This window comes from Trichechus manatus, unplaced genomic scaffold (assembly GCF_000243295.1).
Source record: "Trichechus manatus latirostris isolate Lorelei unplaced genomic scaffold, TriManLat1.0 scaffold00168, whole genome shotgun sequence".
Taxonomy (NCBI): Eukaryota; Metazoa; Chordata; class Mammalia; order Sirenia; family Trichechidae; genus Trichechus; species Trichechus manatus.
Genome location: NW_004444104.1, coordinates 2,930,645 through 2,945,152, shown reverse-complemented (window position 1 = coordinate 2,945,152; position 14,508 = coordinate 2,930,645). Strand labels below are relative to the sequence as shown.

The 14,508-nt window shown below is 40.7% G+C and overlaps 1 protein-coding gene across 2 annotated transcripts in view; it reads right to left on the bottom strand.

Moving 5' to 3' along the window:
* LOC101344421 (phospholipid-transporting ATPase IB) overlaps nucleotides 1–14,508 on the bottom strand; it is a 685,896-nt gene that overhangs the window by 537,527 nt on the left and 133,861 nt on the right. For both annotated transcript variants that reach the window (XM_023740920.1, XM_004386566.1), the window contains exons 16-19: nucleotides 7,579–7,684; nucleotides 6,753–6,835; nucleotides 2,819–2,868; nucleotides 260–329 (exon numbers count right to left, since the gene is read on the bottom strand). In XM_023740920.1, coding sequence (XP_023596688.1) covers nucleotides 260–329; nucleotides 2,819–2,868; nucleotides 6,753–6,835; nucleotides 7,579–7,684 — 309 coding nt within the window. The remainder of the gene's footprint in view (nucleotides 1–259; nucleotides 330–2,818; nucleotides 2,869–6,752; nucleotides 6,836–7,578; nucleotides 7,685–14,508) is intronic.

The following is a 14,508-nucleotide window of genomic DNA, read 5'->3' as shown; positions in this document are numbered from 1 at the left end:
ATTACTAAATGGTACACATCAAAAAATGTTAAATTGGCAAATGTTGTGTTATATATATCTTACAACAATTTAAAAAATTTAAATTCAAAGAAACCTATTAGTGATTATTGCACATTATATACATAATTAATGTCACTGAATTATACATGAAAAAATGTTGAAATGGCAAATGTTTTGCTATCTATATATACAATTTACCGTGCAAAAGGAAAATTAAAAATGAAGTCACCACTATGCAAGACACTCATGCAATACTCACAGCCCCTTTACAGTAGAGTCGAAGTCGTCCTGAAGGAGTTCGAACAATTACAGACATTCTTTTTCTGTCACTGTAACAGTAAAAAAAGAAAGAAAAAAAAAGTCGTCATTGGTCTGCGTTGTAAGATCCGTGTCCCAAAATGATCAAATACCAATCAAATCAAAAGGTTGTCAGGCAGTTCTAAAAATGGTCAAGCTCCCTTTTTCCCTAGGTTTTCCTCACTGTAGAACTCTAAGTATCTCCTCCTCTTTTTATTTATTTCTAATTGACATACATCTATTCATTTCCCTCCCATAGAAATTCACTAGCACAACTATTCGCAGAAGGGGAGATAGGAAAGAAGAATTTGCACATCTACTATGCACACCTAACTCACTTCTCAGCACATTCTCTACAATATGGACTTTATTTTACAGCTCCAAAATACTAAGTAATCTGCCCAATAAGTAGCAAAGTGGGAGATATCAAGATATCAAGATAGATGTACTTTACTCAAAAGCTCCTCATTGATTCTGTTTCTAACTAGAATGGAAAGAGATGACAAATTCACAGAACATTTCTAATTGAGCACCAAGGTAACTCTCTATTTCTCCTTGCTCCACTCCAACACGCACTACCAGAGTACACTTCCTCACACATCTTTCATCAAAACTGTCCTCACTCACAAACCTTCAATGGCTTCCCATTGCCTGTAAATTCCTCTTCAAGTTGATCTCCAGCCTCACCACATCTCCCACTAGCCCCTCAGATGCCCCAGGTTTCAAGCACACCAGAAGGCTCACCATTCTCCTCCTCTGTGCATTCTGTTCCACGCATTTTCCTACAGGACTACATCTCATCTCGCTGAAACACATTCTCAACTAGAATGGGCCCCAGACCACCAATCTCTTTGACGTTTCAGTATGGCCATTTCTACTGGACTATAAGTTCCTAAGAGTAAGGGATGTTATCTCTTCAGCTTTGCGTAAATTCCTACATTCTAGCTCACAGCCCTCTCTCTGACCTGGATTTGAATTTCCTTTCAGCTACTGAGTAACCAGGTGCTCTTGGTAAAGTTATTTAACCTAAGCGTCAGTTTCTGAGTCTCTAAAGCAGAGTTACCAACAAGGACTTCAAAGGCAGGGCTTCAGAACCGGTTCATTCTGGTTTAAACACCTGCTGAGAATTTGCATTTCTAACAAGTTCCCTGCTGAGAATTTGCATTTCCACCCCAGATATACTGAATTAGAATGTACATTTTAACAAGATTCTCAGGTGATTCTTATGTATAGGTTCCTGGGGACTTAGAAATGCAAATTCTCAGCAGGGGTTCAAATCAAAAAGATCCAGTTCTAAGCCCTGTTCAAAGGAGATTGTCAAAAGATGAGTCAATGAAAAAGAAATAGAATCACAGCTATAACCACAAATGACTCCTTTATTCCCTCTTATTTTCCCAACATCATGGCTCCATTCCATACTCACCTATTTTTAATCTAACTCCTTTTTCTTCTCCCCCTTCCTCCATTAACTGCTGGTCCTAGTTAATGCAGCCACAAAACAGTGCAAGCTGCCAATATGTCAGCAAAAGATGGAACACAAGAAAGTCTGAAGGGATGTCAAGTCCATGCCCACCTCCCCATACAGACACCCCATCACCCACTTCCCACATGAACGACTACTGTTATTAACCATGCTCTGCTAGCTACTCCCATTGACTCTCCAACCCTAAGGGCTGCAGATCCACCAATTTTCAAGTTTACAGTCCTAAAACTAAAGACTAGGATGGGAAAGTATTGCCTCCAAGAGGAACAAAAAGCAATCTTTCTCAAGTACCTCATGAAGCAGACAGAACAAAGCAATTTGTGACCCATTTAACAATGGTTAAATTTTAAAATCCACCTCATTTTTAAAGATGCTTTCGATATAACAGCAGATCCTTGCTCTAGTATTAACAGTTCAATGTCAAGAAGAAAAAAAGACACAAAACATTAAGATGTTTTCTTATAACAAATGATGACTGTTCATAGTTTTGAAAAAAACAGGATCCAACACGTATTTCTGGGTCTTAACCAGAAGAAACTGCACTGGGAAGACTGCTTCTAAATACTGCAATAGAACGAGCGGGTGAGGACAGAGCTGCGGATGGGGTGAGTGGATGGATCTGTCATCATGCATCAGTTTCTCAGCTCTCACACAGGAGTGCTCAGATGGCGCAAGAGGCATGACTTAATGGGACCTGGAAATGCCAATGAAAACAAGACCCTAATCAACCTACTCCCAACTACGCAGACACCTCTGCAGCTGCTAGCACAGCCACAATGGCAGGCTCTGGGAAACTAAAGAACAGGAAGGTTGTGAAGGAAAATGTTTCTATTGAAGAAAGCAGAGAGAACGGGCCCGCTGCACCATCTTTAATGAAATTCTCAAATTCCAGGGAGAAGAGGATTTGTGGAGACATATTTACTATAGTGACTACTTACATATTATATTTAATCATACCACACACTCATGCAAGCACTGTGACAAAGTAGTTACATATATTTAAGTAGTTCATTTCAAGTGTAGCAGAGAGAAACATACCTAGAAAATTCCAGGACATTAAGGATTCCAAATATCTGTTCCCGTCCCATCTAAAGGAAGAAAAACATACTCTTATGTGCAAAGGTATAAAGTATTAAAACCTAAAAACAGTTCTCTCCCTAATCAAATGCTGTCTCCCTCTTCCTCCTTCCCTCTCCTTCTTTCCCTCACTCACTCTTTTCCTATCCCCTCTCTCTCCCCGCAATTTACCCCCTGCAACACCCTTTCAACATGTACTGTTTTCTCACAAGTCTAGTGTGGTCATAGCTCCCTCTTCTGGTAGAAGTCTCCCATTGCTCACAGTATTAGCATCCTACGACCTGGCTGGTATAGCCACAAATAAAGATAAAGGACATTAGCTACACAGGTCCACAGGGACTCCTCTGAAACCTTGGGGCCAGTTATGCTTCTAAACACAAAATTTTATAGACTTGAGAGAGGTATATGCATAGACCACATACTACGACATCCTTAGTTGGGTCTGGGGCAACACCCAATAACACAACGCATTAATTTTCTGAAAAATATATGAATATTCACACTAAATGAGATTCATGAAGACCATAAGTAGTCTCTTATCAATTTTCATTAGGTTTTGCTGCCAAATGACATTGCCCCAAACTTAGGAAAAGTCTTTTGGAATCCAAAGCTTTTTGGATTTGCAGATAAGGATTATGAATCTGCATCAGATGTCACAGCAACTACTCAAATGTCCATTTTCTTCCGACTCTTTCAAGTCAGAACCGCAACAGTCTCAATTTTTTCCATCTGAAAGTTCTAGATTATGTGTATGCCACTTTCAAACTCTTTTTAACCCAATCTGCTCTCTATTTCCCGAACACATCACAGTGGAAAGAATATGGCCCACAGATGTGAGTTCAAATCCAGTTTCTGCCACTAAGAGTGTGACTTTATTCTGATTGGTGGTATTACCAGTTTGAGAGCAGTAATAAGGGAAGTACATATCCAAATTACCAAGTACATGGATGACACAGTAAAACTGAATAATTGTCATATTCCCACCCATACCCTCCCTCCCCCAAATTATCACTAACATCCTGCTTAATCCAGCCTTCTTTGGCCTTTACTCATCTGTTTCTTTGAATCCACCTGTTCCTTTCTTCTCAGCCTGTCAGGACTTTCTGGCAGATTCCATCTAGAACTGCACTCGCTGCTCCTAGCTACCACTTCATCACCAACGCTGTGACTGCCAGAGCTGCCGTCTCCTCTTTGCACCCACTATTATATTCAATCACTTCCTGTGCAGTCAGTGGACTCAGCTGCGACAGGAAGTGCTTTCTCACTGCTAGGACTGTCAGTAAGGACATTCCACATGAATAGCTGGTGAGCAGTTCAGGAGTCTGTGATTTGGTGACACCCCAGTATTAAAGGCTGAATAAGGAGCCCTGATGGTGCGATGATTAGGCTCTCGGACGCCAACAGAAAGCGATCTGCTCCCGTAAAGATTACCAAACCCCTTGCCATCAAGTGGATTCCGACTCACAGGGACCCTATAGGACAGAGCAGAATTGTCCCATAAATTTCCAAGGCTGTGATCTTTACGGAAGCAGACTGCCACATCTTTCTCCCGTGGAGTGGCTGATGGGTTCAAATTACCAATCTTTCAGTTAGCAGCCAAATGCTTAGCCAGTGTACCACCAGGCCTCCTTCCTGTAAAGATTACAGTCTAGGAAACCCCATGGGACAGTTCTACTCTGTCACACATGGTCACTATAAGTTGAAATCAACTCAAAGGCACATAAAAACAACAAAGGCTGAATAATATTTAACATTATTATTATTACTGGCGAGCCCTAACCTACCAGGTAATCTTTCTTACTTCCAGAAATAAGACCTGAGAACTATAATAAAATAACGCAGGGGTGCCAACACCCCGTTCGTCAGCACCTAGCACCAGATGACAACGCCAGTAGGCTCCCGAGGTCCCTGTATTTCTCTGGTGTTGTGGGAAAAGCAGAAGCAGTCATTCTCTCCTGGCTATGCTGCGGCTGGCTTGAGGTGCAGTGAGGACCCACACAACCCAAGCTCTTGCAGTTAAGGTTAAAGTCTCCTCAGACTGAAGGGAAGTAGGACTTCATTTCTGAAAAGCTTCTGTGAATGGAATCCGATGTCCATCACTACTTCATTCCACTTTCAGTGTTGCATGTCTCCCTAAGCTAAATCCCCTCTGTTGGTCGAAATAAATATGATCTGATCTCTGTATACCATAAGAAAAGAAGATAAACATGCCAAGAAATGCGCACTTTGTATAGGGTACAATATTTTATAAGTTTTGCATACAAGAAAGAAAAAACTAACTACTACCAAGACTGGCACAGCATCAAGTCATTACACCAGGTGGAACTGAATTTTAAATGAATTAAAGAGATCTAGGGATTTCAAATATATAAAGCCAAAAACTGTAATAATACGTGACCAGTTCCAATTGCTGTCAACCCCGTGTGTGTCAGAGCAGAACTGTGCTCCATTTAGGGTATTCAGTGGCTGATATTTCTGAAGAAGATCACCGGGCCTTTCTTCCAAGGCAACTCTGGGTAGACTTGAACCCCCCACCTTTCAGTTAGAAGCTGCATGTGTTAACCATTTGCACCACCCAGGGATTCCAATACTGTAATGCGTGAGTCCTTCCCAAATTCAGGGTTGGAGATAAGCAGACGGGAAGGAAGGCAGTAGTGACTACTTCCTGGCCGTGATCAACCCAGAGGGTAATAAAATGTAGTAGCCCTTACAACTGGCCATCACTGAAAATGCCCGCCCTTCTAGTCCTCATCATTTTCCTCCATTGCCTGACTCAAGGGTCCCTATTTGAGCTCATTCTTGTTGTCCCCCCGACCCATCAGAAAATTTCTCCCTCTAGCCTCAGGAAACGAAATTCAGAAGAAAAAATAAAACCTTCATAAAATAAATAAACCTCTTGACTTCAGAAATAACAACAACAACCAAAAAAATTCTGTACAGATAGATTTTTAAAAAGCCAAAACCCAAACCTGTTGCTATCAAGTCGATTCCACTCATGATGACCCTAAAAGACAGAGTAGAAGTGCCCCACAGGGTTTCCAAAACAGTAGCCTTTATGAAAGTATACTGCCACATCTTTCTTCTATGGAACGGCTGGTGGGTTCACACCACCAACCTTTGAGCTAGCAGCTGAACTCCTTAACCACTGCACCACCAAAAAACTCCAAACCAAAACACATTGGCATGCAGTCGATTCCAATTCATAGCAACAGAGTAGAACCGCCCCATAAAGTTTCCAAGGAACAGCTGGTGGATTCGAACTGCCACCCTTTTGGTTAGCAGCCAAACGCTTAGCCACTGCACCACCAGGGCTCCTACTATACCACCTGCGTTCTTTAAAAGATATCTTAAATTTCAACTCCTTTCTTTCACAACTGAGGAGACTGAAGCCCAACGGGCTAAGGACATTGTTGTACACACACCATAGGTGCTGAAATTACAAGGATAAAGACATGAGCCCTGCCCTCAGAGACAAGTGGGCCACGAGTAATTTCCCCAACAATCATAGCACAAGGAACAGGCTTGCTAAATATTTTGCTACAAATAACTTCACATCGACGTCTGAAAGACTTGTAGTAATTCAACTTTGAGAAAAATCACTGCAATGCAAAAACAACATAAATTACTGCAATGCAATAACAATATAAATTACTGCAGCGCAAAAACAATATAAATTACTGCAGCGCAAAAACAACAAATCACTGCAAAGGAAGAGCAGCATTAAACAAATAGGCTAGTATAATCACATAACACTCGTTTTTCAACAGGTCTAGTTTCTCATGGGAAAAAATAGAAATTGAGTTATATTTACAACAGGCATGCTATTTCAAACATATATTGCTCAAACGAGCAAACAAAGCTGAGCTGTAGATACAGGCACACGTATGTCACTTACTGCATCTATGATGACAGAGTACGGCGTTCTGGCTGTGAAGACAAAGCCCAGCTTTTTAGCTCCTTTCACCAAAGCAGCTTCGTCTGTCAATAAAGTATTTGGTGAATCATTGACTGATCACTTGTAATGATGGAATTCTGCTTGCTAAGGGTTATTTTTCAACTGGACAAAACCCACACCCATGAAAGCGGCTGGTCTAATCTGATAGGATATGGAAGGCACCCACTCTTCTGCCAGCAGGTGTCCTGGGATGAGCACTTCTGTTCAATGGGACAACTGGAACATAAAGTTAATTCACCAGGACAAAAGTGAATTACAGTCCCATTAACTCAGTTGGAATCAAATTCTCTCTAATTAACCTATTCAATAGTCCCCTTAATTGCTGACTCAGTATCTTCTCTGAGTAAGGCAATGTTTCAGACCTAGTATGAGGGGGGACAATATTAGCACCAGGACACGGGGACAACATTACTGTTCCCATAGGACAGCCTCACCAGCAGTTGGAAAATCCATGAGGTGCTGGGGTGAGCAAGGAAGCCAACCCTGCTCCCCCTTCAGAGCCTTCTCTAGCACTCCAGCTTCTGTTAGGAAATTCAAGAGGGCCTGATCCTCCCCCCGTGGTCGAAATATTACTAGAGCCAGGAGAGCCCAGCACCTACCTGCTCTCTATGGTCTTAACACCTGCAACCATCACCCGTACAAGGTGTGAGGCCAGAAGCAAATAGTGGAGTCAGCAAATACTGCATCAGCACACCTTCCATAAATAACAGCAAACACCCACGTCTCCAGAGAAGGGGCAGCAGGGCATATCCGAGGAGACCCTCACCTGGGGAGGAGGCCTGGTAGATGATCTCATCTCCATCCTTCTCGGGAACCACTGTGTGGCACACAGCCAGAAGGGTAAGGAACTCCTGTATGCATGGAGCTGTGGGCTACAAAACACCACATTGAGTCAATCCACCCATTACAATACCATTGGCACGCACCTGAGCTATAATCTGGTTTATATTCTGAAATGTATATAGAATGCAGTTTTGAAGCTACGTTAATTCATGGCTTAGTGCACCTTTAAGCTATAGTAACTTCAGAAGTATAAACGCTACAAACTTACTAAAAAAAAATTTGAAAAAATATCCCTATGAAATAAATTAAAACTAAAAATTATTCTAAATTCAGAAAACAAAAGAAGGACAAAAAATTTAAATAATTAAACATCCAAATGATGTTTTGCAATCTCAAGTGTTATGGAAAAGCGGGGAAACAGCTGGGGCTTCTCGGTCCTAAAAGGGAAAACAAACAAAACAAAGAAAAACCCAGAACAAAACAAAAAAACACACTGGTGTCAAGCAAGATCCAAGACAGATTCACATGTTTTACATGTGATGGGCATCACTGGTATTCAAATACTTTGGGCTATTTACTGATTCTCTTGGCTATTTGAGAACTCACAGCTACAAAGCTGGGCAAGTTACAAGAATTGGTAAAGATTTGTTGACAATGGTTCTTACATCTTTCTACATGGGTCAGACTGATTCCAATTCCTTAAAACACTTTTGCTTTCCTGCCCCTATTGGAAAGCACAATCAATGTAATCTATGACTGAATTGCTTTTCATAATAAGGATATATACATATATTTATACACACATATATATATCTTTAAAAATATGCTCATACCATCTTCTAAAGACCCATACTGATCCAAGGGTGTAGGAATGTCTGTGTGAAAATGTGTGTGTGTTTGAGTGTGAAAGAGAAAGAGAGGGAGAGAGAGAAATTTGATGAAATACAATTCTACATTATAGTTATATTGGAGGCTTTTTTACATTCATATTAAAGCAATCAGTCCAAGCCAGAATTTTAATTCTCCAAGTTCTAAAGGTCAAGGAAAAAAAAAATAACTGACTTTAAAAAGAAAGTGAAGATATAATCAACAGAATGTGAGAAAATTTTTGATAACCAAGTATCTGCTAAGGGTTAAATATCCAGAATATATAAAGAACTCCTACAAATCAACAACAAAGAGACAAACAGACCCATTTTTTAAATGGACAAAGGACTTGAATAGACATTTCTCCAAAGAAGATATACAAATGGTCAATAAGCACAAGTGGCCAGTAACCACTTGAATAGACATTTCTCCAAAGAAGATACACAAATGGCCAATAAGCACATAAAAAGATGCTCAGCTTCACTAGTCACTAAAACCAAAAACACCAAACCCGTTGCCATTGAGTCAATTCTGACTCACAGTGACCCTACAGGACAGAGCAGAACTGCCTCGTATGGTTTCTAAGGAGTGGCTGGTGGATTTGAACTGCCAACCTTTTGGTTAACAGCCATAGCTCTTGGCCATTGCACCACCAGGGCTCCATTAGTCACTAGGGGAATACAAATCAAAACCACAATGAGATACCACTTCACCCCCACTAGGATGGAAATCATCAGAAAAACAGAAAATAAGAAGAGTTGGTGAGGATGTGGAGAAACTGGAACACTCACGCATTGCCAGTGGGAATGTAAAATAGTACGGCCCCTGTGAAGAACCATCTGTCGGTTCGTCAAAAAGTGGGCTGTGGGCTACACAGAATTACCATATGACCTAGCAACCCCACTCTTAGGCATATACCTAAGTCTTGAAATCAGGGACTCAAACAGATACTTGTACACCAATATCCATGGCAGCATTATTCACAATAGCCAAAATGTAGAAACAACCCAACAGATGAATGGATAAACAAAATGTGGTATATCCATAAAATGGAATATTATTCGGCCCTAAACAGAAATGGATTCCTGATACATGCCATGACATGGGTGAACCTGGAAAACATTATTCTGAGTGAAATAACTGAAACACAAACGGACAATGTTATATGATCGCACTTACATGAAAAATCAGCAAATACATAGAGATAAAAGTTTATTAATGGCTACCAGGAGCTGGGTGGAGAGGGAAACGGGGAGTTATTGCTTAAGGGTTACTGAGTTTCTGTTTAGGGTAATGGAAAGCTGTTGGAAAAGAACAATGGAGATGGTAGCACAACATGCAACATGTGAGTGTAATTAATGTCACTGAATTGTACACTTAAAAATGACTAAAATGGCAAATGTTTTGTTGCAATTTACCACAATTATTTTTTTCTTTTTTTAATCATGAACTGAAGCACTGCTTTGGTGTTTTACCCACAGACAAATTCATTAAGTTCATTCAGCTTCAGTTTCCTCATCTGCAAAATAAGGACACCACCTACCTTGTAGGACTATGAGGATTGTGAAGAGCAAAGAAGTGCCTAGCACATTAGTAAGTGCTCAATAAATGATAGTGGATATCATTAAGAATACAAATTAAAATTTACACATGTACAAGTTCCATTTTGACATCTGTTTCTACTTCGTTCTGAGCCTAGTGGGTGGCTATATTTGGACAAGACGGTGCTCCCCATATTCTTACCCAGAGGTTCCAAGTGTTGCCCAACTTTCCCAGACACACCATCATTTCATTTATTCCTGCTTTCCTGGTTTGATGAGTTACCTGATCTGTCTACGGCCACACTACAGAGAATCCAGAAGGCCTTGCTCATCACTGCTGCCCTCTGAAAGCAAGCCAGTCATATGGCCTTTTACTTTATCCCACAGCAGCCACTATCCTAGGGATGGATGTCACCTAACACATTCTAAATGGCCAAGAAATTGAAAGGTACAACATAAGTGATTCTACTTCACAAGACAATTATAATTGATAAGGTAATCTGGGGAAAAGAAGCAGGGTCAACAAGATGGCTTTACCAGCACAGAGTTGCAGAGAGACAGGCAGAGCAGAGGAGGTAGAGCACAGCTGCCTTCCCATCCAGGGAGAGGTTCCATCTAAAGCCACCTAGTTACATCTTACCTACTGACAAAAAGCATTCAAATAAGAAACAACTAGAATAAAGCCAACACTAAGAGAGTAGGAGACTGGTATTCTTCTTCACAGTTTCTGCATCTTCTACATGTTCCACAAAGACCATGTGTCTCTTACAGTTAAGAAAAAATGGTTCTAAGAGACCAAAGCATCAGAGATCCCCAAGAAAATGACTGTGGTCTTAAATAAAGGGGCCCTTCCTGGCCAGTCACCCTAGACCAGACTTGGCTTCTAAAGTGACGCACAGTGTGGAGGGAGAATGCAGTCCCCACCTCACCTGCACATTAGTCAAGGCAGCCCTGCTATCACTGCCGCGGTGTTGAAGGCACTCACCTCCCAAAGGGGAGCGAATGCAGTTGAGGATGAACCAACTGAGCTGTCTGGGACTTAGAACAGGAATGGCAACATTGCTTAAGTCACAACCTCTAATGAAATGCCAGCTATTCTAGGCCATCAAGAAAGGTAATTGTCTAGGGTTGTATTGAGAGAAGTCTATGAAAAGTCTGAAATTATATAACTGAAAATCTTCAAAGTATTTCTTACTAACTGAAGTAATGCATGCTCGTGGCAAAGAAATTCAAAAATGTACAAACTATATAGAAAGATCAACCATGATCACCACCAACAGATAATCACTGTTAGCATTTGTATATGTAACTTTACAGATACCCTTGGATGCATATATCCTCATATGTATAACTGTACTCAGGGGGCAGTGGTAATTCAGTGGTAGAACTCTTGCCTTCCATGTGGGAGACCCATGTTTGATTCCCGGCCAATGCACCTCATGTGCAGTCACCACCACCAGTGTTGCTGTTATGCTGAACAGGTTTCAGCGGAGCTTCTAGACTCAGACAGATTAGGAAGAAAGGCTGGCAATCTAATTCCAAAAATCAGCCAATGAAAACCCTATGAATTACAAAGGTCCAATCCACAACCGATCATGGGGATGATGCAGGACCAGGCAGAGTTTTGGGTCCACTGTGCACAGGGTCACCATAGGCCTGGAGCAGATTCCACAGCAGCTAACAACAACATATTGTACTAAATTTTTTCCCTGTTAATGTATCTTAGTATATTTCCATCTCAAATATTTGCCTACCTTATTTTAAATGAATGTCTGCTATTCCATAGTTACAGTGCAATCTCTATAGATGAACAATTTAGTTACATTCAATTTTTCGTAATAATTAACATTGCTCTTACACACACACATACAACACCAATCTCCGTTTCTGTATTTCTAGAAGAGGTTTATAAAACCACATGCACATTTAAGTGTTCATATATATTGCCCAGCCTCTTTCTGAATTATACTTTTATTATACTCGCAACTACAGTATACCATTTGCCCAGAGCCTCAGTAGTGGACACTACCATTCATTTTAAAAACCCCATTTTAATTGGCTTCTTTTTTATTACAAGGTTGGGTAAGTGTTTGAGACATTTGTAATTCTAAATGTATAAACTGTCTGTCCATGTAATTCATTTGTGAGTGTACTTTAGGTACTAAGCATATCCATGTTAGAAGTATTTCATCCTAGTTTATGAGCTCATAGCTGTATGTTATGTATAAAAAAATGTATGTATGTATAAAAAAAGTCCAATTTCAATGTAGTGAAATACATTAATATTTTCCTACAGGTGTTGTGGATTTGATTTGAAGCGTAGGAGCCCAAGATTATATGCTGAGCTCCTTCTATTTTATTCTGTCACTTTTAAAGATTTATAAGTAAACAATAAATACTTTAAAAGCATTTTAATATGAGGCAGGGGTTGGCAAACTATGGCCCACGGCCCAAATCCAGCCTGCTGTACATGTTTGCATAGCCTGTGGCCTAAGATTCGCTTTTAAAATTTTAAGTGGTTGGAAAAAATAAACGAATAATATTATTTCATGACGTGAAAATAATTTGAAATTCAAATTTCTATTTGACTCAGCAGCAACAGGTTGTAAATAAAGCTTTATTAAAGCACAGCTGTGCTCATTTGCTTACATGTTGTCTATAACTTCTTTCATACAACAGTGTTAGAGTTGAGTTGTTGCAACAGATACCACATGGCCCTCAAAGCCTAAAATATTAACTATCTGGCCCTTTATAGAAAACACTTGCCAGCTTCCTGATGTAAGGTATAAAAAGGAATCTAACTATTTCCCACTCAAATATTTAGTCGATTGTACTAGTATTAATGACTCAATTATTTAGCCAGTTGTCCCAGTATTAAAGAGTATATCCATTTCCCACTGACTTTAAATAGTTCCCTCCCTCCACTCCAGCCACTCTTGGGCTACTAGACCACCCCAGCCACTCTTGGGCTACTAGACCACTGTACACCAGAGCTCCTCTTGGGTCCTGTCCTAGCCTTCACTCTCTGCTCTCCTGCTCAGAGACCTTGTCCACTCCTATAGCTCCTATCATCATTCATGGCCAATGGCTCCCAAATGTAGATATCCTGCCCTTTTCTAAGCTCCAAACTCATATCCAACTACCAACTAGATCCCTTCTCTTAGGCTACACCACAAATGGAACATGTTAGAAACTGAACTTAGTTACCCCTTCCCTTCCCAATGCCTGCTCTTCCTCCCTGCACTTTGTATTTCAGGAAAAAGCATCAGTATCCTCACAATTGCTTAAGCGAGGATTGTGGGCACCATCCTTGAATCTTCCAGACCCCTAATGCCCCACACCTCAATCAGCAAGTTATGAAGACTCTACCTCCTGAAAGTCTTCTAAATATGTCCATTTCCTCCCATTCCCAGTACCTTTATTCCAACACAATACAATCTCAGTGCTTCATTGATTCAACGATCATTAATGAGGGTGTATGATGTGGGATACTGCATGGTTTAAAGCCAGGAAAGGTGTCCATCAGGGTTGTATCCTTTCACTATATATATTCAATCTGTATGCTGAGCAAATAATCTGAGAAACTGGACTATATGAAGAAGAATGGGGCATCAGGATTGGAGGAAGACTCATTAACAACCTGCAATATGCAGATGACACAACCTTGCTTGCTGAAAGTGAAGAGGACTTGAAGTACTTACTGATGAAGATTAAAGACCACAGCCTTCATTATGGATTACACCTCAACATAAAGGAAACAAAAATCCTCACAACTGGATCAATAAGTAACATCATGATAAACGGAGAAAAGATTGAAGCTATCAAGGATTTCATTTTAGTTGGATCCACAATCAACACCCATGGAAGCAGCAGTCAAGAAATCAAACAACACACTTCATTGGGCAAATCTGTGGCAAAAGACCTCTTTAAAGTGTTGAAAAGCAAAGATGCCACCTTGAAGACTAAGGTGCACCTGACCCAAGCCATGGTGCTTTCAATTGCCGCATATGCACGTGAAAGCTGGACTATGAGTAAGGAAGACTGAAGAAGAACTGACACCTTTGAATTGTGGTGCTTGCGAAGAATATTGAATACACCATGGACTGCCAAAAGAACAAACAAATCTGTCTTTGAAGAAGTACAACCAGAATGCTCCTTAGAAGCAAGGATGGCAAAACTACGTCTCACATACTTTGGACATGTTATCAGGAGGGATCAGTCCCTGGAGAAGGACATCATGCTTGGTAAAGTAGAGGGTTATGGAAGAAGAGGAAGACCCTAAACAAGATGGATTGACACAGTGGCTGCGACAATGGGCTCAAGCATAACAATGATTGTGAGGATGGCTCAGGACTGGGCAGTTTTTCGTTTCATTGTACATAGGGTCGCTATGAGTTGGAACTGACTCAACAGCACCTAACAACAACAACAAGATGATGTGACAGGGGCCCTGGTGGTGCAGTGGTTAAGAGCTTGGCTGCTAACCAAAAGGTCAGCAGTTCAAA